This window comes from Lagenorhynchus albirostris, chromosome 11, assembly GCF_949774975.1.
Source record: "Lagenorhynchus albirostris chromosome 11, mLagAlb1.1, whole genome shotgun sequence".
In the NCBI taxonomy this organism is placed as follows: domain Eukaryota; kingdom Metazoa; phylum Chordata; class Mammalia; order Artiodactyla; family Delphinidae; genus Lagenorhynchus; species Lagenorhynchus albirostris.
The window spans coordinates 3,815,904-3,841,520 of record NC_083105.1 but is presented as its reverse complement, the minus strand read 5'-3'; the positions used below and the strand labels follow the sequence as shown (position 1 = coordinate 3,841,520).

General features: G+C 58.7%; 1 protein-coding gene across 4 annotated transcripts in view; it reads right to left on the bottom strand.

Moving 5' to 3' along the window:
* The window catches only part of CELSR1 (cadherin EGF LAG seven-pass G-type receptor 1), a 147,607-nt gene that overhangs the window by 13,860 nt on the left and 108,130 nt on the right, over positions 1–25,617 (bottom strand). For 3 of the 4 annotated variants that reach the window (XM_060165216.1, XM_060165218.1, XM_060165219.1), the window contains exons 10-24: positions 23,511–23,696; positions 22,030–22,143; positions 21,035–21,209; positions 20,308–20,449; positions 17,755–17,875; positions 15,871–16,054; positions 15,218–15,319; positions 14,458–14,552; positions 13,809–14,018; positions 12,394–12,577; positions 10,727–10,870; positions 6,947–7,151; positions 5,954–6,166; positions 4,137–4,263; positions 2,219–2,419 (exon numbers count right to left, since the gene is read on the bottom strand). In XM_060165216.1, coding sequence (XP_060021199.1) covers positions 2,219–2,419; positions 4,137–4,263; positions 5,954–6,166; positions 6,947–7,151; positions 10,727–10,870; positions 12,394–12,577; positions 13,809–14,018; positions 14,458–14,552; positions 15,218–15,319; positions 15,871–16,054; positions 17,755–17,875; positions 20,308–20,449; positions 21,035–21,209; positions 22,030–22,143; positions 23,511–23,696 — 2,403 coding nt within the window. The remainder of the gene's footprint in view (positions 1–2,218; positions 2,420–4,136; positions 4,264–5,953; positions 6,167–6,946; positions 7,152–10,726; positions 10,871–12,393; positions 12,578–13,808; positions 14,019–14,457; positions 14,553–15,217; positions 15,320–15,870; positions 16,055–17,754; positions 17,876–20,307; positions 20,450–21,034; positions 21,210–22,029; positions 22,144–23,510; positions 23,697–25,617) is intronic. The other variant, XM_060165217.1, reaches the window with a different exon arrangement.

Here is a 25,617-nt window from a genome sequence, read left to right as displayed (position 1 = left end):
CTCACCCAGACCTGCCACTCTTGTCTGCTTCCACCTCTCCTGGCGGCCCCCCTCCTGGAGACTCGTAGCTTCACGCCCCCCTCCTTCCCCTCCCTCCGTGCCCACCTGGTCCCGACTTCTGTCCTTCTCCTCCTGCCGCTGTCCTGGCCTCGCTCCACCCACCAGACCTAGGAAGACGCCATCCTGGCTGCCTCTCTGACCTCCGATCTCTGCCCTTCTGACCCATCTTCCCTGTCACCAGGGTCCTCTTCCTAAAATGCAGACCCGGTCACGGCTCCCCATGGAACAACGCTGCCTGCCACACACAGATGGCGCTGCTCGGCCAGCCCGTCAAGCTCTGGATGACCAGACCCCCGACCTGTCCCCTTCCGATCCTGGCCCCTCCCGCTGGACGGTGAATGGACGGTCCTGCTCAGCCCTTCTCTGGCCAGGCACAGCTCCCCCACCAGCCACCAGGGGGCCATTCTGGCACCCGACGCCCCTGTACCACCATCCGAGTCTGTGTCTGGAGTATCTCTGTGGGCAGAGATGAGAGTGCTTCTAGGGTCTGGGTCTTTGGTACATTTAACACAGTGACGATCAATGGTCCTCACTGCGTGAGGAATGAAGAAATGTCAGCTCTGTTAACAGCATGCGGCAGCTGGAACAGTCCACTGAGAAAGGAAGGGCACAACCCTCACCGCGGAGAGAGCAGCACTAGGTGAGAGTAGTAACCTGGGAGCTTCCTGGAGTCACTACATATGCACATGTGACGTGGTCAGCTGGCCTCACGTCTCCCCAGGGCCATCAGGGTCACCATCTAGCGATGAACAATGAACTCACACGCACACAGTGAACTGTCTGCCCTGGGCCTGGTCACTCAATCTTGCTGGCCCCGGGTTCCTCACCTGTGAGCAGGGATGCTGCCACCTCCCGGGGCCCCAGGGATGTTTCAACGAGCCAGAGGGTGCATGTAAAGCCTTGGGCACAGAGCCTATGCTGCCCTCACCCCCATCGACGTGCTGTGACCCTTGTAGTCTGAAAACCCCTTTTGTAAAAATGAAAAACCACTTGCAACCAGCCGGGGACCAAGCCACAAACCTCCCTCCTTCCTCTTGCTTTTCTCTCCCCAGTGATCTTGGCCGTGCCGCCGTCTCCCCCTCCAGGGCCGATCCCTGTCCCACCCCCCCGGGGACCTCGCCCCAGCCACCAGCCACCCCTTCTCCCTCCTCCCCCTGGAATCACTCGGGCTCAGGTCTCTCCCATCCTACAGACGCCTCCCGCTTAACCCTAACCCCACCCCACCCCCGCTCTGGCTCCAACCAGCGCCTCATCCTCTCCTCCTTCAAAGCCAAACTACCTCAGCCTCTGCTGGGGGCTCTGCTGCAGTCGTTTCCAGCCACTCCTTCGTAAGTTACATTTTAAACACATGGTGGCTGGTGGGCAGGAACGCAACTGACGATATACATCGATCTCCTCTGATAGCCACGCACCTCGCTAAACTCTTTCATTATTTCTTGTAATGCGTCTGTAGATTGGTTAGGATTTTTTCTGTGAGGTCATCGTATCAGCTATATAATCTAATCACCTAACGATAACTTCCAGAAGCCTATATAACACCCCACGAGCCCACGTGATACCCCAGGAGCCCACGTGCCCTGGGATGGCTTGAGCAAGACACTCCGTATGTAACCCCGTCCTCTCCTCCACGAGTCTCGAGCTCCCTTCTCGCGTCAACCCTGCCGACCCGCCGCCACCAACACGTCCCTGAGTTCTGGGCCTGTCCTAGACTTCTCTCTCCCCCTCTGGGGAAACACCTGGGCTTTCACAGAAGACGTGGCCATGACTCCCCAGCAAGGGCAGGCCTGGGAGACGCTGCGCGACAGGGGCAGCTCCAGGCTCGAGTGACAGCTCCCAGGACTCTTGGGTTTCACAAATGTAATTTCTGATGAAATCACTAGCGCCTGGGTCAGGAAAGTAAGAGTTGAGGCGTACGGAGCCCCCGGCTCCCCAGGATGCCCTTGGAGGGAGATTCCCACCAGGCACAAAGCAGTGAGCCCACAGGCCTGGCCCGGGTTCCCAACTTCCCACCCGACTCCCAGCTGCACCCGCCGGACGGAACCAGCAACAGACACTCCGCCCGGACGACTCCTCCGGCCTCGGTGGAAGGTCGGACAGCGTGCGCGCCCACGGGGCCCCACGGGCGGCCGTGGCGGGAGGGGAGGGGCCGGGGCCTCACCGGGTTTTCTGTCTGGGCGATCCCGATGACGAAGACAAGCTGGGAGAAGAAGAGCGCCCCGATGAGGTTCTTGTGGATGCCGTGCAGGTTGGAGCGGAGCGTCTGCACCAGTGCCAGGAGCACGAAGGCCGCCAGCAGGGCGGCCAGCGACAAGGACACGGCGGCGTAGGTGACGATCTTCAGGGGCAGGACCTCTCCGTGCTGCGGGCGGGTTGGTTAGAGGCGGGAGAACACGTAAGGGCCACGGCTCGGATGGAGCTTTTGCACAATCAAGACACATTCACGTATTATCACTGCGGGCAGGAACCAGCGTGACTGCAACGTGGCTCTCAGGGGGGAGCAAACACCGCGAGCAAAAACCAAATGAACGGTTTCGGGCGACAAAGTTCTGGGGAGGTCGGCGGTGACGGCTGCAAACACCGTGGACGCACACGATGCCCCTGACCTGCACACTGAAACACGGCTGAGACGGTGACTTTTCTGTTACGTGTACTTTGCCACAAGAAAAAAACCCTGAAAAACAAAAAACCTCACGCCTAACTCCTGCTGTCCGGCAGGTGTGGGGCCTGTCCACCCAAATTCTGAGCTGAGAGACCTTCAAACAGAGCCTCAGCTCACACAAAAGGCAGAGATGCCACAGCTGCAGGAAACCACAGTTGTCTCCTGTGCTTTTTTTTGCAAAATAGGACACTCGCCCGGGACCTGGCACCCGACGGAGGTTCGGCATTTGGGGAGCAGGCAGCTCCGGTTCTCCGGTAACTTCCAGAAAGCACCGTTCTGAACGTGCACAGAGCTGTGAGCCGGGGCTGCCCGGGGAACTCGGGGAGCCAGGCCTGAGTGGGATGGGTGGGGGGACTGAGTGCTCAGGGATCTCAGAGAGGCTGGGGGCTGCAGCCGCACTTACTCCCCGAGGCTGGGGCGCTATTTACTGGCCTCTGGTTTTGAGGCCCCTGGGGCGTGGGAGCCCTGATTCCTGCTCTGGTTTAATTTCTTCTACCTGAACTTCTGCTTCCTTTGCCCGCGAGTCCCCTCCTGGTGCTGCCCAGCTTCCTGGCCATGAGAGGACCCCCAAATCCGCCCCTCCACTGACAAAGAGCACTAATAATTAACCCCCTTCAGGCTGGGACCTGGAGCCCCTGCCCATGGGAGCTTTCTGTCTTGGGCTCCCAGCACACTCTCTGCTCTTGTCACCCTAACACCCATCAGCAGCAACTAGTGGCTGACTCACCCTCCCAAGAATGTGACAGAAACTTGGGCCACTGCATACCGGGAAGTCCTGGGAGAGATGATGGTGTGGCCGCCCGGGACACATCCCAGCCTGAAAACAGGGTGAGGTCTCCCAGGCCTCGGTGTGGCTCCTGACATCAGGACACAACCCTGCCAGGCTGACCCTGCCCTGCTTGGGCCCCCCTGCCTCCCTGGAGGCCCACAGAGGCCACCGAAAACACTGGAGGCTAAACACGAGCTGTCCTGCTGCCGCTCAGGGCTCCTGACCGAGCCTCCTTTGTCCTTTGGGGCCAGTGTGTGCAGCACTTAAGAGAGACACTGCCTTTGTTCCCGCCAGCCGTCTCTCTTCTTCCTTAAAATTCAAAGCGCAGCAGAAACAGCATCACCTAACAGACTGCTGAGAACCCTGTTTTGAAGTGAGGTGTACATTCCAGGGGTTTCCTCGCTGAGGTTCTGGACTGCCAGAACCGTTTCTAATGTACAACCTGGGCTCTTTGAAAACTCTTCTAAGGGGGTTCTGTTGCGGAAACCCTAACAGATTCTGCCCAGTCCTCCTGGAGCACAGTTTTTAATTGTGGCTTCAGTTTGTTCAAAGCCCTTAGCAGGAAAGACGCAGCTCACAGAAGAGCGGGCTTGGGGGCCAGGACACACTTGCCAGCTGGGCAGGGGTTGCCCTGGGGGCGGTGCCCACCTCACGCCGGGAGACGTCCATGAGCACGGCCGAGCTAGTCGCGTGGCTGCACTGGCAGGTGACGTGGGTCCGGTTTCGGGACAGCAGCTCACAGCCCTTGGCCGACCACCCTCCGGTCCCACCGATGCTGCAGAGAAAAGCAGGGTGAATGGGTCTCTGGGGCCCTCCTGCCCCCACTGGAGCCCAAGCAACATCTTCGCTGTGCCCCAGCCAAGTGCCACTGTCATCGCCGTGAGGACCACAGCCCCGGCGGCCCCTGGGACCGTGTGAACCCTCTCCCTTCCCTTTCCAGGCCGGTGGGGGCCTCTGATGAGCACCCTCTGCCGTTCACGTTCACGCGTCGTTCAGCAGTAAAACTGCAGTGGGATGTCGCAGGCCCCTTTGCCGGAGACATTAGTCAGCTGTTAAAATAGCCACTGTGTGCTCTGGTCTCCTTTTGAGGCTCGATGATTTAAGAAGAAACATCTCACACCCGTTTTATACTTTCATCTTCATATTTGCACAACGTTTTACGGCAACTGCCTGGAAGCAGGGCCCCATCACGACCCCGTGTTACTGATGGGAAGCCCCAAGGGACAGGCTGCTACAGGTGTGTCTCGGCCTCAGACACAGCCCTGCCCTCCCTGACCCTGGGAGAGCCAAGTAGCTTCTCTGGCCCCCAGTGTACTCATCTGTAAAATGGGACGTGGAGGCTAACACACGTTTGCCCAGAACTTTAAGGTCTGGGATGGCAGATGCAGCGCAAAGCAGAGGATAATTAGAGCCCTGGCTGCCTAATTGCTGGGGTTCAATCAATCGACCATGCGAGACAGCCGAGCCCAACGCGTGCCAAACAGACCTCAACCCGGCCTCGTCGTGAAAGTGGGCCTTGCATTCTCTTTCGTAAGCCGAGCGTCTATTGCCCTCCAGGCGCTAGGCGGGTCGCTCATTAACTGGAATTTGGAAACTACAGAAGGAGGGAGAGAGTGGCGCGTGGTGCCTGCTGATCCAAACCTGCTTCCCAGCGCGGGCGCCCAGCAGAGCCCCCGCGGCAGAGACCCGACCCACCTAGTGGGACTGCAGTCTGGGGGAACGTTTGGGCTGCATGGAGTGAGCACAAAACTCCGTCCTGGCTGCAAGCGCCAGGGGCGGGGATGGGAGGCAGACGGACGCTGCTGATGTGAGCGGGGCCTCTGAGGGGTCAAACCAGCCCCAGCACCTGCCACGTGGGTCTCCAGGGCGGGACGGCTGAGGTCGGGGACCTTCCCCTGGTACAGGGACTCCCCTACACACATCAGGGATTTTCCGCTGTCGGTGGGAGGACCCTGGGCCCGGCCTGAGTCCCGCCCCCGTGTGTGTCCAGAAGCCCGGCCTTTTCTGGTGGTGGATGGGGTGCTTGTTGGCCGGAGTCCCGCAGGCGAGGGGCCCCGTCTCCACGCTGGCCTTCTCGAGGGATCTCCATGTGTGCCTGTGCATGTGTGTGCACGTGTGTGTGACCCTATGTGTGAACATCGTGCACGCCTGTGCTTCCAGATGTGTCTGTGTGCATTCGTGTACACACGTGTGCATGGTCATAGCTGGGGGCGTGTGCACACGTGTATGTTTGTGTTTCCAGGTGTGCATGTGTGTACATGCCTGTGCACATGTGTGTAACTGTGGGCCTATGGGGGACTCGGACACCCCCAGGAGGGGCTGGAAGGGAAGCAATGGGCCACAGAAAAGCTCCCAAGGCGCTCTGCCAACGGAGCGTTGGGGACCTGTGCGCGGGCACACCTGGCCTCAGCAAAGCCCCCCAAGGAAATGCGGCGTTCCAGGGCAGGGAGGGGCATCACCCGTACCTGATGGAGTGATTCCAGAACACGCAGACCGGCTTGGTGCGCTCCTCGGTCTCCAGGAGGGTGTACTCCACCAGGACGGGCCTCTCCAGGGGGCTGGGCAGCGGGGCCCCCTCGCTGTACACCACCGCGCTCACCACGGGTGTGTTGATGACGGGCCGGTTAGGCAGCCTGCAGGGGAGAAGCCAGGGCACAGGCACAAACCTGTGTGCAGCCCTGATGGGGACACAGCGCGGAGGTCTCTCCAGGAGGGACAGAATCAGGCGCACGAGCTCGGAGCCGGAGCCGCGGCCTCAGCCCTTGGGAAGGCGTGGCTAAGGGAGGGGTGGTGAGGCCTTGGTAAAGGTTTAATCACCAACGGGCAAGCACAGGGTCACCTCTGGGACAAAGGCAGACTCTGGAAATTTAAAATGAAGATAAGGTATGTACGTGAAGACGTCAAGGCCCCACTGTGGAGAACAGCAAATCCCTGGAACGCTGGGAATGCCCAGTGGAAGGAAGCTGGTGCCGTGGTGACGGCTCAGAGAGGCCTCTCATCCAGCCACTGGGAAGGATGCACATGGAGACTACAGAGCCAGGCAGGAGCTGGAAGTGATTCTGAGGTTGAAGAGTGAAGCCTCTGTGCTCCGCCTCTGCTCAGGCCTCGAAGCCCTGCGGTGGCATCGGCTGCTTCCGCCGGTATTTACTGAGCTGCCCTAGGTACTGGGGCCGCCAACAGCCGGTGGCAGGCAGGTGTGCGGGGACGGATGCCCCGAGCAGGAATTACACTGCTGAGCCTGGGGTGTGTGCTGGGGAGGGGTGTTCCCGGCAGAAACACTAGGCAGACCCCGAACCTCTGTCCCAGGGAGATCACAGGGCAGTGGTCTCTGGCCGTGGGCCGAGGTCACTGCGTAGTGTGCTTGTACAGATGTTCTGGTGGTTGAGATTCTGACTTATGGAAGCCTCGGAACCCTCTGGAAACTGCCCCCCCCCCCGAGCTCCTGGAGCCAGGCTCACCTGAGGCTGCGGCGGTCTGGGTCATAGCGCTCGGGCAGGAGCTGCCCCAGGGTCCGGTAGATGATGACCAGGGCGATGGCGAACTGGCCAGGCTCCTCGGGGTGTCTCTTCCGCCTCTTGAATGGGGCCTCCATCTCGGCGCTGGGCTGCGGGCGTGCCGTCTGGGGGGCGGCCCTGTGGCCAGCAGGCCTCACCGTGGGGCCCTCTGCAACGTAAGCACAGCGTGAGGAAGGGGGCTGGACGCCTGTGTTCCCACCAAATCGCCTTCTGCTTGAGCCGCTGCTTCCTGAAATCAGTAGATGTTCCACGGGAAACAGCAGGAGGTTTCTCAAAAGATCAGACACAGAACCACCACAGGACCCTGCAACTCCACTTCCGGGTGTGCACCCCAAAAAGCTGAAAGCAGGGACTCGACAGATGCTTGCACACCCACGCTCACAGCAAGCGCGATTCACAGCAGCCAGAAGGTGTAAGCAGCGCAAGTGTCCATCAACGGATGCTGGATAAGCAACACGCGGTCCCACCCATATGAGGAGATGTCGTTTAGGCTTAGAGAGGAAGGAGGTTCATGGCACAGGCTGCAACGTGGGTGAGCTCTGAGGACACGATGCCCGGTGAGAGAAGCTGGTCAAATGACGTAGATTCCACTTATGTGGGGAACCGGGAGACTGACTTCGTAGAAAGCAGCCACAGTCACCCACAGTTTCCACAGTCCACAAAGTGCCCCGGCTGTGCCTGGTCCGGGAGTTGTCTCCGGAAACATCCACCGCCCAGTACGCACTGTGCAGAGCACAGGCTCCAGAGGGGCGGGCAGTGGAGCCCTGAGGGTCGGGTTCTGGGAGGGGCGACACGTCTGGGGGAGGGGAGGACAGGAGCAGAGCAGGGGGGCTAGAGGTGCAGTGGGGGGAGGGTCTCCCCTCTGCCCCCGTGATGGGGACGCCACACACCTTTCAGGCCCTTCTGACCCTGCTCAGGGCCGTGCTGGTCAGTGGCTGGTTAACAGCACCAACTAGCCACACTCAGGCTGATTAACAATGCTGGTTAGCCACACTCAGCCTGGTTAACAGCACCAGTTAGCCACACTCAGCCTGGTTAACAATACTGGTTAGCCACACTCAGCCTGGTTAACAATACTGGTTAGCCACACTCAACCTGGTTAACAATACCGGCTAGCCACACTCAGTCTGGTTAACAGCACCAGTTAGCCACACTCAGCCTGGTTAACAGCACCAGCTAGCTACATTCAGGCTGGTTAACAATACTGGTTGGTTAGCAACCTTGGTTAGCCACACTCAGCCTGGTTAACAACCCTGATTAGCTACATTCAGGCTGGTTAGCAACACCGCCTAGCCTCACTCAGGCTGGTTAGTGACACAGGCTGGTCGACACTCTGGCTTTGGGGTCAGCAGGGAGGCAGGAGGCTCCAACTGCCGCTAGGGTTGCTCTTTTCCAGGGTCTGGCTGAGAGCTTTTGGGAAGGTGCGTGGAGTCACCACCCCCTCTCCTGCTCTGTCTGGCCAGTCACCTAACTGGGCTGTTCCGGCTCTTCCTCTGGGCGAGGGCAGTGCAGGCTGTGGGCTTCCTGAGTGGAGGGCCCGATGCTCCCCCAGGCTGGGTGACCCTCCCAGGCCCCCACCCTGACTTGAGACAGACGCCTCCCTGTCGAGGGCTTGGACTTGACGAGCCGATGTTATCATCTTCAGCAGCAAGTGTGTCTACCCGCTCCCCGCTCCTGTGAAGTCCCACAAAGCCGGGCCCCATAAGGACGCTGACTCGGTGCTCCCTAAGCCTCCCACCGCCTGGCTCCACTGCCTCTGTTCAGTCGCCCTGGGCCGGGCTCCAGGCCCCCTCCTCCAGCAGGGCTGTCACCTCCCGGGGGCATCAAGTGAGAGGCTGCGGCGGGGACACCAGACAGCACCCCGCAGCGGGGTGGCCTCTCGGGCGCGTGTCATGACCGTGACCCCAGAGCACACACACCCCTTCCCCGCGTCTGCTCCTGGCCCCAGACACATCGATGGGTTTAAAGCCCAGTTTTCTCCAAGACTCGACTGGCCCATCGTGTCCCCAGCTAACCGGTCAGCCAGCAAGTGGGTACCGGAGGCCCCCCTTGGGCAAAGCATCCGGGGGTACCTCACCCCAGTAGAACAGGCAACATGCACACATGCTTCCTGGGCCAAGGGCTGGAGAACCTGCCTAGGAGGGAGTCAGAGCAAAGAAGGGATCTGGGCCAAGGGGAGAAGGTCAGTGTCTGAGGAAGGAGGACGTAAGCCTGGTGAGGCCCGAGGGGGCGGGTGAGAGGTGGGCAGAGGCTCAGAGCCAAGCCCCAGGGCTGACCCCCACTAGATGCCTGAAACTGCAACTATTACAACACTGTTATATAGTATATTTTTTCCTATACATCACACCTATGATAAGGCTAAATTTGTAAATTAGGCACATTAAGAAAACAACAATAACCAATAATAGAACAATTACAACCACACACTGTATTAAAAGTTATGTGAATGTGGTCTCTTTCTCTTTCTTTCAAAATACCTTATTGTACAAACTTAATGCCTTTCCTATCTTAACTAAGCACTTATCACGCACTGTGGCTGTAACTTGTAGTTGTAGGTACAACGGCAAACCGGCATATATTTCTTTTTCCTTCCTCACAATTTCACAGATAGAAGATTCCTTCTTACTGTGGATCTGAGCAACCCCAGCGTATGATTTTTCATTCCTTACTAAGTCGAGAATTTTCGTCCTTTCACTTGAAGGAAGCACTTCGTGGCTTCCCTTTGGCACAGCTGACTTGCCAGCATCAGTATTTTTGCTCTGAGGTCGTCATATTAGGTAGATAGGGTCACTTGAACACGAGCCCTGTGATACTTGGACAGTCGATCTGATCCCCTAAGTGACCAATACACTGGACAAAGGGTGGATGGAGTAAGTTTGCAAGGAGCTGCTCAGAACTGCATGCAATTTAAAACATGAATTGTTTATTTCTGGAATTTTCCGGACCATGGTTGACCTTGGGTAACTGAAAACTCAGAAACCACAGATAAAGGGGTGATGTCTGTATATCGCTATTCTGAGGATAACTATGAACAAAACACACCGCTGACTGTTGAAAACCCAAATCGATCCCAAATAAATACAACTTGTAAGACGGGGTCAGTCGTCAAGCTTGATCCCACCTCCGTGTAAAACCCTCTTTAGAAGTTTTTAAGATGCCTGAATAAGACCCGTGTAACTGACGAAACGAATTTACTAAAACCCTTCAAATGTTTAACTGTCCGTTACAGAATTTTATGTCTTCAAGCTCCTACCTTGGGGCAGACATTTTCAGTAGCTTGAGTGGATCTGTGAAAAATACTTTAAGAAAATTCAACATGTTTAAGCCGTGTGGTATTAGAGTCCTAACCCAGGACTGGAGAACTGCACACAGACGGCTCTGGTTTGGTTTTGGCGGGGGGGGGGGGGGGGGGGGGCAGGGAGGAGTCTAAAAATTTTACATCCACGGAGAGGCAGCTTTTCACTGCACAAGGAAGACAACCTCACGCACGATTTAGGTGTTCACTCATTCATCACCTTATAAATTAGCCAAAGTTTTGTAAGAAACACCCCACCATTGCCTTTCCGTCTGACGCCAGCAAACAGGCTGCTGGATGCAGGGCAGATGTGCGCGCGCAGGTGGCGCTGCGACGACAGCGGACCCACGCCCCCTGCGGCACCACGGAGGCCCGCCCTCCTCCACCTGCCGCCCCCAAGGGCGGCCGTCGCGTCTTAGCAGCTTTACCTTTCCTCTCGGGTGGTTTGAAGAAGTCCTCCGAGAAGAAGACCGAGGACTCCAGGTCTTTGGGGACCTCGTCCCGCAGGTGCTTGAACTGCGGTACCCAGGCTCCCGTGAAGTTCAGTTTGTCGAAGACGTCGACGGCGAGAACTGCGGGGACAGGCACCTCCATCACACGCGGCTCCCAAGCCCTCCCGCAGAGACCTGCCCGGACCCGTGCCGTTTTCAACCCGACCAGGACGGCTGTCCCCGATCACCTTTAAACAGAACCTACCTCCACTTCCTGCTGAGTCACACAGCCCGGTGCCTCACTGGGGGTCTCGGGGAGCTCGGGAGGTGCCCCCCCGCACCCCCCCCCACGGGCGTGTCTTTTCCCTGCAGCTGTGTCCCTGCTGGCAGTCAGTCCTGCAGGCTCCAGGGCGACCCCCCAGGTCTTCCCGCTGAGCCGTTTTTCCAACACCCCCGATACAAAGGGCGCCCTCAATTCACTGCACAGGCAAGGGCTGTGCTCCCACCTGAGGCACTCAGGACCAGGGTGGGTGGGAGCCCTGGAACACGGGAGGCAGGGGCCACTGGCCCCAAGGACTGGGAGGATGGACAGGGCTGGCCTGTGGCCCGAGCCCAGGGAGAACCAAGAAGGAAGCTCTCGGCCCAGTGCAGGGGCGATGGTCCCAACCACAGGGCATCAGAGAAGGACACTGGAGGGGTGTGTGGGCAGAGGTGGGCCAGAGGTTTGGCCGGGACCTGCCTGAAGTCTCTGGAAGGGGCTGGGGGGCAACAGCTACACCAGGTGCCCATCAGGTGCCCGTGTCCTGTCCGTCCCTGAGAGTCTGCAGGCCGGCTCTGCCAGACCCTCTCTCGGGACAGAGGCCGGAATGCTGGGCGCTCACCCTTCTGTCCTGCCCCAGTGATGACGGGCTCCCAAGCCCACCTCCACCCCAATGCAAGGCAGGTGGCGTCCTGGGCTCAGGTGGGCCTGGGAGGTGCAGACCAGCCCGAACATCTTCTGGTCAGGAAGTGAGGGCCCCTCCCTGGGAGCCTGAGAGTTCACGCCAGGGATGCCGCCGCCCCTGGGTTAAAGGCTCAGGCCCTCCCGGCGACAGATAACCGGCTAACTCAAGGGGCGATTCCCTGGGAAGGGGCAATCCCTGGGTCCTGCCCGACCCCCATGGGGGTGCTAAGTAAACAGTCACGGGAGGAGAAAACCAGCAGCCCCTGCCTGTAGCACGGGCCCCCGCTCCAGGGACGCTGCTGCTATGCCTCGGTGGGTAGGCCTGCCCCACCAGGGCTTCCTCCCCAGGAAGGAAGCCGACGTTCAACCCCTGACCCCCAAGCAGCACGTCCTGGGCCCTCGGGGTGACTCGGTCCACAAGCGTTGGCTCTGCTGGTGGCTCGGTTCCCAGCCCAGAGAGAGGGTTCCCCCTCCGCCAGGTGCCAGCTACCTGTCCCTGGCCCTCTCCCGGGGTCTGTGCCTCTGGGTGAGCCTGGAGGCTGGACCTGCCGCCAGACCCTCCAGCCCACTTCCCCGGGCAGCCCCACACCTAGTTCTGAAGGTAAGAGGACCACCAAGATCCTGCCAGCGTCGACCCTTCTCCCAGAGATGGCCGAGGGGGGCTGCACCTGAGATGGGCCCCGGGGTTCCACCGTCCCCCCCGCCGGGCCCACAGCCTCACTCATGTTGGGGGTGACGATGACGAAGGGCCGCAGGTAGGTCCTCCGCAGGTTTCGGGCCACGTTGCTGAAATAGGCCTCAAAGCGCCTCAGCAGCTGCGCGGTGCCCCCCTCGCTCCGCTGGATCTGCTCCCACGCGGCCCTGGTGCCCGGGGCCAGGAGGGCGCTGCCCGCCTGGACGACGTCCTGGTCAGACAGACAGACAGACAGACGGCGCTCAGCTCATGTGAGCGGCTGGCCGGCGGAGGCCTGGCTGACACGCTGGGGCCCAGGCTCCAGAGAGCCTTTAGGTCCCAGGACCAGGCCGGGCCAGGATCAGAAGCCGCGAGAGGCTGTGGTCTCAGCTCCAAGGCGGGAGACACGTGTCGGGGGACACTCTGCAGGGGGGTTCACCGTGTGCACCCCGAGACACAAAGGGGAGCAGGCGTGCGGAGACGCCCCCTGTTACATCGGAACCCCCGGTCCCACCAGGAGAGCCTGGCCTGGGAACGGTCGCCCCGTCGCTGAGCCCACAGCAAGGCAGCCGAGGACGCGCTGCGGGTTCCAGTTCGGTGGCGCTCCCGCCCTGAACACCTCAGATGAACGGGGGGCAGCGTGGGGAGGACACTCAGGCTGTCACGGGGATTCAGGGGCCACAACCCAGGTGGACACCAGGTCGGAAAACTTCCGTTTGCAAAGAACCGGAAGTGGAAACAAATCCCTGGGCCTCGACTCTCAGGCCTGGACTGAAATACAGGTGCGGGAACACTGCCAAGGCCCTGAGGGCTCCGCACGGACAGGGGAGGCCCCCGGGGGCTCTGTGTGGGCGGGGAGGCCTTAGAGAGGCGTGAAGGGGAAGCACGAGGCAATGCCACGCCTCACCCGCACCCCCGGCAAGAGCAGCTTATAAACTGGATGAATGCGCCTGCCTCTCGCCAGTTATGCTAAAGACACGCCTCAGGGGCTGATCACTTAAAGACAAACAGGACTGTCTGCAGCAGGAGGCGTCAAGCCGTGTGAGAGCAGGACCTCGGAGTTTGGAGGTGGCGGTCCTGGCACCCCCCCCTTATGGGTTGTGTGCCCTTGGTTCCCTGCGCCTCAGCTTCCTTAATTGTGAAGCGGGGCGACAGCCGAGCTTCGTACAGGACGTGTGTGGGAACAAGTGGGCCGATTCCTGTAGCCCCCAGGACACTGGCGCGCACGCAGTGGTCAGCTGACAGCGGCACCGCTGTCGTCACCATCAGGCCTGTCCCTTTGCCAAGACGCTCCTAACACTTGGAAACCCTTTTGCTGGTCACTGAACTGGCCTGGGCTCACGTCTGAAAAGGGCAGTCTTGCCCTGAGGACACCGGGCCAGATGACCTTCCACGACCAAGCCAGGGCCCCCGGTCCAGCTCACCCCTGGACGTGTGGGGCTCTCTGCCCGCCGCCTTCCTACCTCGTGGAAGTCGGCGTCCCGCGTGGCCGCCAGCTCGAAGCCCTGCTGGCTGCTTTCATGCAGCAGGACGCGGCCCAGCAGCTGGTAGGCCGTCCGCACATCGTTGCCAAAGAGCACGTCCGTGTGCCGCGTGGCGTTGCGTAGCGCCCGGGCCAGCCACAGGGACCGGTCACCGTCCATCCGCGTCTCGTTCCGGCTCAGCTTCTCGTTCTGGGTCGGGGAGCAAGCGCCAGGTCGGCCCTGGGCCCTTCCCCTGACTCAGAATCCACTACTTTCCAGTGGAAATACCCTTGTCAGAAAAGAACTTTAAAAATCCCCAAGCCCCAAAATGAACTTGGGCTGATGGCCGTGGCACAAAAAAGGAGGGTCTGTCAGGCTAAAAAGCACTTGGAAAAAGACACCAGGTGGAAGAAGGGAGAGAGTATGACACCGTGAGCCATGGGCGGATGGCAAGGCGGGGGGCTCAGACGTGGGGACTCTGAGTCTGCAGAACCAGACGCAGGGTGGGATCTGGAAAGGGAAGAGGAGACGGCTGCCGCGGCACCCCAAACAGATGTGCTGTCTCCGGGCCCCGCCCAGCCTGGGACCAGCATGACCCGGCAGCCTGGAAGCCCACCCTCTTCCTGCATGTCCCCAGGGTGCAGCCTACCATGGCTTTGAGGTCCACGAAGGAGACGGTGGTGCAGTTAAAGAGCTCTGGGGGCAGCCAGCCCTTCTCCCCGCTGCAGTGCCGGACCGCGTTTCCTAGGGAACAGAGAAGGACCCGCCAAGCCTGAAAGCTGAACTGTGAATGAACCCCTCGGCTGGCCCAGGGCCGGCAGGTACCATAGCCACGAAGCCAACGCTGCTCTTCCCTCAGACCTGGGAACACGCTGACAGCTGCCTGACATTCACAACCAGGCCTTACCGTTGGCCTGAGCTGCCCAGCAACTATGGGTGGACACCTGAGCGAGTCCGTGAAAAGAGAAATCGGCTGAGTGGTCCATCGGGCACCCACCGTGTCCACATGCGCTGCAAGCCCACCCGGATCCCACTCCGGGCCGCTGCTTTCTCTGCACTGACTCACCACACCTCCCCCGGCCCCCGTGGCCAGACGCAGCCACCATCCCCGTTTTACGATGAGATGCCAATGCTGTGAACGGCGAGGCAGCTTGTCCGAGCCTCCCTGCCACCGTCCCCATCCCAGCCACTAGACTCTTTGTATTTTCATTGTGCTCTTTCCAGGTTTTATCATTTATTACCGAGGAAAAAGTTATCTTATCCCCCCGATCACTTTGGCTAAAGGAACTATTTCAACACGGAACATCCGGTGAGTTCCGATGCCTCGGCCGGCTCTCCCGCAAGCCGCACGCCTCCGTCTAAAGTTCCGCCTGGAACGGATGCCACAAGCCACACCCCGCGGTACTTACCCACAGACCCTTTAGGGCACGGCACTGCGGCCGGCTGCCCGAACTTGGTCTGCGGCCACCAGATGCCAGCCTCAAATGCTCTGGGACAGCCGTTGTAGATCACTGGGGTACAGAGGGGAGAAGGCGCTCAGCCTGGCACATCCGCGCACACAGACGTGCAGCGTGCTCCACAGGCTCCTCCTGGACGGAGGCCCCGCCCCCGCCAAGAACCGGACCCCTCGCACCCCCCCATCGGTGTTAGAACAGGGGGAGGGGGGACACAGGCTCTGACCCACGCCTCCTGACGGGCCAGTGGACAGAAGGCCAAGCAGACACAGCTGGACCAGGAGGCTGTCAGGCGCCCCCACCGCGCCCCAGGAGTGTGGGGTGCACACACATGCACACACGCACGCAGACGCAGACACGCACACGCAGGCACACACACAGGCACACGCACACACACACAGACACACACGTGTGCACGCACACATGCATGCACACACAGACACATGCAGGCGCATGCACACGTGCACACACATGTAGACACACGTGCACACCACACACGCATGCACATGCAGACACGTGCACACACGCACACACATGCGTGCACACACGCACACACACAGTGGCCTGTCCCTGCCGTACAGCCTGAGAGGGTCAAGGGCAACGCGGACCTTCGCAGCCGAGGACCGTGACCTCGGCGAAAGGGTTGTCGCAGCGGTTGCACTGGCGGCCAATGACGCCGGGCTTGCAGCTGCACTGGCCAGTGTCCATGTCGCACGCGCGGCTGTGGGAGCCGTGCGGGAAGCAGTCACACGGCAGGCAGGTGTCCTGCGCCGGGGGCCTGTAGTAATTCTCCTACAAGAGCCAGAAGCAGAGGCTGGACGTCAGACACCGCAGACAACCTACACCTGGAGGGCGTTTCCTGAGCAACGTCAGGGTTCCCGCCCGGCTCCCTGGCCTCCCGGCTGTCCTCCACCCACGGCCTCCAGGCCAGCGGCGTCTGGGGCCCCCAGGACGGACGGGGCAGGTGTGTCCTCCAGGAAAAGACGCCCTCTCTCACATCTCAGCAAACACCGTAAGCCACCATCTGTCCTAAAAAGGATCAGTGATTCAAATAGAGATCTATGCACCAGGGTACCAGGATGGCTGATGGAGGTGTTTTTGTTTTTTTTAATTGTGAGAAATTAGAAGCCACCCGAACATCTGTCACCGGGCAGGTCAAGCTGATGGTCAAGAGCGTGGGCTTCAGTTCTGGGAAGTCCTGGATTTACGCCCAGCTTGGCCATTCACTGGCCACACTGCCCTTGCCAGGACACTTGGCTTCCCAAGGTCCAAGGGTCCCCGGCTGAAAACTGGGCAGACTTGTGGCCAGTGACAGAGGCTTCTGTGTCAGGCAGGGACACGGAACTGTCCCACAGGCGGCTCCAACTGTGTGTCTTCCAGTGCCTGAGGAGGCACTGCATGTGAGCAGTCACTCTGGGAGGGCACACGGTATCACTGTCACTGTTTATACAGTCCTTTCTGCATTTTCTACAATTTTTGATGGAAAAAAAAAAAACCCTAGGCATGTTTCCCCCAGGTACCCTCCTCACTCTCCTCCTGCCCTGCGCCCCACCAGTGCCATGACCGCCATCTCACACCATGTGGTTTGCGTGGTCCTGATCTGCTAGGGCCCTTATGATTTTTCAGGCGACATCGGAGGCACGGCGGAGCACGCGGGACATGACGCATGTCAGACAGGGCGCCGGGGAGCATCAGAGGGCGCCGTGACGGCAGGTTCCCCTCTTGGGTCAGCAAGCCTGGCCACGGGACAGCGCGTCCCTCCGAGCGGCTACTGTTACGCACAGAATTCTCCTTTGGGATTCAAGTTACCGGCAGCTCACGGCAGTTGTCGACACAACATTCTGAAGGTACGTGGAGTTTTCTGGGAGGCCCAGAGGGCCGGGATTCCCTGTGCTTTGGGCTGAGAACACTGCGGCTGTGCACGAGGACGACAGGCACCCGAGGCAAGGGAGTGGGCAAAGCTTTTCATATTTTAGATGTTGGTCGTCACTGGGGACTTCCCTGGTGGTCCAGGGCCTAAGACTCCGCACTCCCAATGCAGGGGGCCCGGGTTTGATCCCTGCAGGGAACTAGATCCCACATGCTGCAAGTAAGAGTTCGTATGCCACAACTAAAGATCCCGCACGCGGCAACGATCCTGCGTGCCGCAACTGAGACCCGGAGCAGGCAAATTAATTAATTAAATATTTTTTAAAATGTTGGTGATCATCGAGTGGTTTGATAAAAGACCAGGAAAATGACCGATCAGAAGAACCACGTTTGGTGACGAAGATGAATCAAACTCACAGAAATTGCTTGGTTTCCCGTGACTGTGTGCGGGGCTGAGCCAGCTCACAGGCGAGAACCTGTAAGCTGTGCTCACCCACAGGGAGCCCTGTGAGTGCCCAAGTGCGTGTGTGTTCGCGTCCAGGTAGACGTGTGGGCGGGTGTGTGGGTGTGCGTGCCCCGCCGTCTCCCTGGGTCCCTGCTGTCCGCCCGCGGCCGGGCCTCACCTTGCACTGGCACTGCCCGTTGGTCTTGTTGCAGTCGGGGTCGAAGCCTTTGCTGACAGCACAGTGGCAAGGCCCGCACACAGGGTTCCCCCACCAGCCTCTGGGGCACGGAAGGTCGATCCTGTTGGGAAATCAGATGGCAGACGGAAGGTGTACAGAACTGCCCTTTTTGGAACGAGAGGGATGATGGAGGCCTGGGCCTGGCTGGACTAGTTCTGGGCACCTCCCGCCCCCCTGAGTGGTCCGCTGCCCCCTTGCTGGCCCCCACCTGCAGGACTTGGCATTTTATGACCTATGCCCAGCCTTCCGGGGCCCCGCATCTGGAAGGGTTCTACCTACAATACTGCTATTTTAAAATAATCTGTTTGCTCACTTTTTTCTTCCACCTGCAAGATGCAGGCAAGTGCCCCAACCCAGCTTCCTAGGAGCACCGTGTCAGTAAGTTCTCTCCGCTCAGCACCCCTACACCATGACGCCTGGCCCGCGAGGGAGGGCGCTCAGGGACAACTAACCCACTGTCAGGCCGGTTCTTCACCAGCCCCACCCAGCGCAGACCGAGCCCAGCTGCCCTGGGCAACCTTCTCCCGGGTCCCGGGAGCACAAGACCGGTGGGATTGGCAGCAACGATGCTTCCCGGGTCCCCGGGGTCAAATGCTGACCACATCCCCACGGATGCTGGAAGCAGCCTTTCCTGGGATGTGGCGCCTGCTTCAGTCAGCTCAGAGCAGCCCTGGGCTGGACACGGTGGACTCAGAACCGTCAGGCCTGCCCAGTCCCGCCCCCTTGAGGTGCCCGGGCAGACCCTGAAACAGGCGACCTCCACGGTGCCGAGGCCAGGTTCCTGCCTGCCCCGCCCGGTGGTGGCTGCTGCCTGTTGCTGTCACCCTACGCCCACTCCCCACCTGAGCGCTCACTTGAGTGTCCGCTGCTGACCTGTCTGCCTGGGGATGCCCCCCGAGTGTCCTTCAGGCTGCGCAAAATGAAACGCTGTCCTGTGTTTACTATCCTGGCTAACGGCATTCCAGCCGCCCACCCGCCAGCCATCAACCTCTCCTACTCACTTGTTCACCTAACCAGCAATTATTAAGTACCGACTGTGTACACACTAGGGGCATGACGACGACCAGGATGGGCTGGGAACCAGCAATTATTAAGTACCGGCTGTGTACACGCTAGGGGCATGACGACGACCAGGATGGGCTGGGAACCAGCAATTATTAAGTACCGGCTGTGTACACGCTAGGGGCATGACGACGACCAGGATGGGCTGGGAACCAGCAATTATTAAGTACCGGCTGTGTACACGCTAGGGGCATGACGACGACCAGGATGGGCTGGGAACCAGCAATTATTAAGTACCGGCTGTGTACACGCTAGGGGCATGACGACGACCAGGATGGGCTGGGGCTCCAGGCTGGTGCCGATGGGTCTACATCAACAGTGTGGGGATCCCAGGGGCTTGGTGTCGCACCCCTTCTCGCTGTCTCCTCAGCCCTGCCTTGCGGGCATCGCCAGCCCTTGGGGACGCCGCACGGCCTCCCAGCTGGTCCCTTTGCCTCTGCCTTCCGTCTGCTTCCACCACACTCCACCTGTGAGCTGGGGGCGCTCTGACACCCAGACCTGATCCTGCCCCTTTTCTGCGGAGCCCCTGCGGCCTCTACAAAGCCCAGCTCTGTTCCCAGTTTGCAGGCAGGCCCCCTACCCAGGCCTGTGCGTCTCCCCGGCGCAGAACATGCTGGAACAGCACGCGCCGGCTCTGCCCGGGACCCACCCGCTGAGCTCCTTAGACCGGTCTCATCCCATCACTGCTCTCCGGCCCTGCCCCCTTGGTGTCCCCGCTGGAACGCCCCCTCCTTCAGCCCCGCTAACTCCCAACCCGCCATCATCCAACGGGCTGTGCGGCGCCGAGGGCGGTGCTGCATCCGGGTCACGGGTGGGGTTACAGCACACACTCCGGTCCCCAGTGGGCAAAAAGCAGGGCGAGGTGTCCCGGCCAGGCGGAGCAGGCTGGCACCGCGCGGCTTCTGCACCAGGACGGCCCGGCACTGGCCAAGGACCAGCAACCTTCACCGCATCACGTCCCAAAGGGGCTGGAGTCTTGGTGTGCGAAGGACCTCGTGGCCCCATCTGGGAGAAAGTGCTCATCCTGTGATGACTACACACCTGGACTGCGGGGGCCTGGAGACTAAGATGCCCCAGTGAATTACACCAGGACTCTACGCGCACAGCAGAGATGACTGCCACTCCCGACTTGAAAGATAAAGTGTTTTCCGTAATTACACTCATCTTCCCGTATCTCAGCGACCGCCTGCTCTGTGCACAGCTGGGCTCTTGATAAATGAGCTGTGCTGTGCGTTTCTGGGGTGGAAACATGCTCAGTGGGGTTAGTGTGAGACGCCCAACTGGATTCTCGTTTATTTCATGCCAAATTGAAAAAGATATGTCCTTGTTATCCTGAACCATACGTATTTGGGGGTTAAATAGCAAAGAGGAGAGAACAGGTCAGGAGGAGAAGTAGCCACGTGGACCCTGAAAGCGAGGGCGCACTCTCACCTGTTCTCGCAGTACTGCCCGTAGTGGCCGGACCCACACTCACACACGTAGCCCCGCGGGGAGTCGGGGCTGTGCACGCAGGCTGCCACGTGCTTGCAGGGGTTCACATGACACGCGTCCACACACTTCCTTCCAAAGTACCCTGCGGGGACAGGCCAGCGTTAGCCCACCCCAGGATCTGGCTTTGCGAGTCCGCTTTCCGGAGCGACACCCTCTGTGTTAGGATGTGCTAGCAATCTGCGGCTTCCCCAAGCCTCGACTTGCCATGCCACTCTGCAGAGGAAAGTGGCAGAGCCTCTCAGAGTCACAGGAAGCACGAACACTCGGGGGGGTCAGACCTGGAAACGCAGAGATGAGGGCCTGCCTCCCAGGCCCCCCGGGAGGGCTCACAGCGGGTGGGTACCAGCTGAGGACAGCCACATCACCTCAAAATTCAGAGACAACCCCTGAACATATTATTTTTTAAATGTGCGCCTTTCACAGACTCTCCCTCATCTCAGTATATGCCCTGAGGATCCAACCGGAAGTGTCCCCTGTCCCCCACGTGAAGAAGACACAGGACACAGGGACACTCCTTAGTTACGAAACAAAGCTCAGGGCGCCCCAGACCCCCAGAGAGGTGATGGGGGAGCTGCCGCCCAACTCGGCTTTCCACAATGTGTTTTAAACACCAAAGGCGTCGCCCTCCACCGACGGGCACCAGGAAAGGGGGACTGTGGGCGCCCACCTCTGTCGCAGATGCAGGAGTAGCCGTCCCAGGTGTCGCGGCAGTGGCTATGCTGCGGGCAGGGGCTAGAGGAGCAGGGGTCCTCCACGTCACAGCCATCCTTCACCCTGACCTTGAGGGCGTCCTTCATGTTCAGCGTGGCGATATTGGTGGCCGTCTCCCCCATTCTCACACCCTGCGTTAAAGAAGGGCAGCCAGAGTTGGTGCTGGGGCCTTGGGGCTGGAGGAACCCCAGAAGGTAACCAGGGGTTAAGAGAACCCCAAATTCTCTTGGGTCCCTTGTTTTAAAAGCTACGCCTCATTTATCGAAAGGGCTGGGACTGGTGGGGGGACGGCAGGGATGAGGGGCACTTCTGCTCCCCCCAGGCGTGGATCCCAGGCAGGGGGACAGGCCACCCGGAGTGAAGACGGAATGATTCCATATTCCGATAATTCCATGGTGAGGGTCACGGAGGAAAAATAATGAGGATGATGGGCGAGCACGGCCGCTGATGGAAGTGAGCAGGGAGCTCCCGGGAGGAGGGGGCACGTGCCGAGGTCGGGGGCCACCCGTGCGAGGCACCTCGGGGCCAGATCGCCCGGGGGCGGGGCGGGGGCGCAGGGGAAGGAACTAAGGATTGACTTCCCTGCAGCGGGGCTGGGGTTTGGGGGCGCAGGCAGAAGCAGGGAACACCTGGTCTAGGGGACGAGCGAGGGACACGTCCAGGTGAGCACGGGGGGTGGGGCTGGTGCAGGCAGCGAGGGGCAGGTTCTGGAAGTGACATGAAGACAGAGCTGCAGGCGGCCGACCGTGGCGTGGCTGTGAGGGGAACTCGAAGGGAAGCCTGGGAGAGGAGGGGGCTCTAAGCGGGAAACTGGGTTTGCTGAAGCTGGGTTGGCGATTAGAGAAGTCATTCGTTTACTGAAAACTAACAGGATGACCAAGGACACCAACTGCGGTGCTGGCCACCCCTGAGCAGGACGCGGCGGGCCAGGGCCGGGCTCGGGGAGGGTACCTGCATGCAGCCCCGGAAACCGCGGCGCACGGAGACCTTGTCTTCAGACACGCCACCCACGATGAGGCTTCTCATCTTCAACCCAGGAAGCTGGTTCCCGATCTGCACCGTGTCCTGTGCAAAGAGAGGGGCTGCATGCGCCATCTGGAAACGTCTGGCTGGAAAGAATTTGCTCAAAGGCTAAAATGCGGTCGCACTGGCAAGCCCCTCACAGCCTGAGGACGTCTGTGCCTCCAAACAGAGGGCCCGGCTCAGCCTTCTCCGTGGAGAACACGGCTGTTTGTGTGTGACGGGCAGGGTGCAGGAAGCCGTCAGAGGACATGTGTCCATGTCCCAGCCCAGCCAAGATGGGCATCTGGGGGGATGAGGGCAACCCTTCCATCTCTGTTGTGGGCACCGCCAACAAGCCACTGCGTGAAAAAGCTTGACAAACTAGAAAGTGGCAGCGAGTGGAAAACACGTCCACAGGGGCAGGAATCTAGAAGAGTCTCAGCTGGACCCTTAGGCTCAGGCAGGTGCACACGCAGAACACGGCAGTTTACTCCCAGAACCAGGTGTAAGGTGAGCCTGGACTCCAAAAGCACTGAGGGACCACGAGTAGCCCCTGAAGCGCGTGGGGGTCCCGTACAGATGCCTCCTGTTACCTGGCTGCAAACCTTGGAAATCCAGCGGGGCTCAGCAAGTGTCCTCTGAGTCGCCCTGCCTGGAATGCCACCTGCCCATCTGGGATGCGCAAACCTCTCTGGTGTCCCACAGCCCCCTCTGGAACCTGGATCTCATTGCTCCCCCACCCATATCCACCTCTGTACCCCGAGGCACAGCACTGAGCGTGCAGCTGCGGTGCAAGCCAGCTTTGCTAAGAGAAACCTCTGCTGACGGCACCAATGGCAGCGTGATGGGACGCACAGACGGACCAAGTCCAGTGCCTGACGCCAGGAGGGGACCATCTGGAAAGGGGATGAGGTGCAGATTCCAGTGTCCTCAGCATAGGAGGAACACGAGACCCGAATTCAGGGAAGCCCAGAAAGCGCTTCCTCGAATCCACAAGGGCTCTGGCAGGGCCTGACACCTGGAGGGGTCGCTCTGTTTACCCACAGGCCCAGTGAAGGGGTCTGGGCTTCCCTGGTGGCGCAGCGTATAAGAATCCGCCTGCCAATGCAGGGGACACGGGTCCGATCCCTGGTCCAGGAAGATCCCACATGCTGCAGAGCAACTAGGCCCGCGAGCCACAACTACTGAAGCCCGCCTGCCTAGAGCCCGCGAGCCACAACTAGAGAAAGCCCGCACGCAGCAAGGAAGACCCAACACAGCCAAAGATAAATAAATAAATAAAAATTAAAAACAACAACAACAACAAAAAATATAGCACTGTGATGTACATAATGTGATACACTATGTACTGTGGTACAGCTACACTGGGATGTGCTAGTGGTTTCCCAGTGAAGGGGTCTGTTCCAAAGGGGGTACAGGTGCGCACTCACCTGGTCCACCCCATAGTCCAAGGTCATGACTGCCAGGTACTTGATGTCTTTGCCCTCCTTGGCACTCTTCAGTTCTATCAACAGGTGGTGCCACTCCCCGTCAGCCACGCGCGACCTGGACAGTCTCATGGACACCACATCCGAGGGGCCGTGGGACACCTCAAACTGGACGTAGTTGTTCAGGATCTGTAGGACGGGGAGAGCTACACTAGTCACTGAGGAGATGATGACAAAATACAAGACACATTGCAATCACTTAAGTAACAAAGCCACGCAAACAGACTTACCACAGGCCACTGGATCAAAGATGGACTTAAAAATTAGGCAAAGTTTAATTTGTCGTTGCCTGTACGTAACACTCTTCAGAATTACATGCCTCTTCTATGGTAAGAAGTGTCGAACGTTGACAGAGGTCAAGTAAGAGAAAGCCCGTTGGGCTTAAGTAAGGGGAACAACCACAGATTCAGGTGACTACTGGGCTCTTATTTTTGGATGTAAATGTTTCATCTTATGAGACAAGATTCAGGCCACCATGTTCAAATATATGAATGAAAAAAGAGAAATCAGCATTATAACTGGCCTAAGATGTTCACGTTTTAAGAAAATGTAGCTGGGGCAATGCTGAGGTCATGCTTCCCTTTCCCCAGTGAAGGATTGGGTAGTTTGGACCCACCCTCCTCCTGAGAACACCTAGGAAAATGAGACGAAAAGTTAAGGCACACCTGTCTCAGGCATCAGAGTGACCCAAGTCCCTGCAAGTTACAGAAGCACGACCAGGGAGAAAATGGGAATCTGCAGAAATAAGCTTAGTGCGTTGCCACGTGGCTGTCAGCGGGTTCTGGGAGGCACAGCTGAGGCTGACAGCTGTGCAAAGCTTTCTTGGTTCATGAGGCTGGGAGGAGAGAAACTGGAATTCAGAGCCTGCCCAGGGTGAGGGCTGACGACCAGAAGCAAACATGGGGGATGGGACACCACCATCTTAGTTTCAAATTCTCTCTAGTTTTTCAACATGATGCCCAGCACTCAATCAAAAATAACCAAGTACGTGAGGAGACAGGACAGTGTGCTTGAAATAGACCCATGGGAACCCAGACGAGAGAATCATCAGACACAGACTTGAAAACAGTGATGGGAAGCACAGAGCTTTCAAGGAAACAGATTCAGGTACCAGCAGACTCTTATTTCTGGCTCTAATTTTTCCATTTCATGAAATTAGACTCAAACTTTAAACTCAAGTTTAAATACATGTAAGATTGTAAATCAACTATATTTCAATTAAAACATACATGTGAGACATATAAAAAAACAGCGTTGTAACTAATCTAAGATACTCATGTTTAAAGAGAACTTCAACTTAAAGAGCAGATTAAAAAAAAAACTATTAGTGCCCTGGTTAAAAGAGACACGCCTGAAATATAAGGAAACAGAAATGCTGAAAGGAGAAGGACAGAAAAAGGTACATCACGGAAACACCAACAAAAAGAAAGCTGGTTTAGCTACGTTAATATGAGACAAAGGAGACTTTAAGGCAAAAATAATTATGAGAGATAAGGAGGACTTTCATCCTGATAACAGCCAATATTCCAGAAAGAGAAAACGATTCTAAATTTGCATGTACCAATAACGCAGCCTCCGAACCTCCAAAGCAAAAACTGACAGATCTGAAAGGATAAGAGATGAGCCACAATCAACGCTGGAGATTTTTTGGTTTTGGTTTCGTTTTTTTTTTCCTCTCACTGTTGTGGCCTCTCCTATTGCGGAGCACAGGCTCCGACGCGCAGGCTCAGCGGCCATGGCTCACGGGCCCAGCCGCTCCGCGGCATGTGGGATCTTCCCGGACCGGGGCACGAACCCGCGTCCCCTGCATCGGCAGGCGGACTCTCAGCCACTGCGCCACCAGGGAAGCCCATGGTTGGCGATTTTTAACTCACCTCTCTCAGTAACTGAGCAAACAGACCCCCAAAATCAATAAAGATATAGAAAATCGGAATGCCACGTGAACGAACGTCACCTGCTTGACATATAGAGAACGCCACAGAATACAGCTGCAGCGCACACATTCTTTCCAAGTGTAGGTAGAATATGCGCAAAAATGACTAAATGCTGG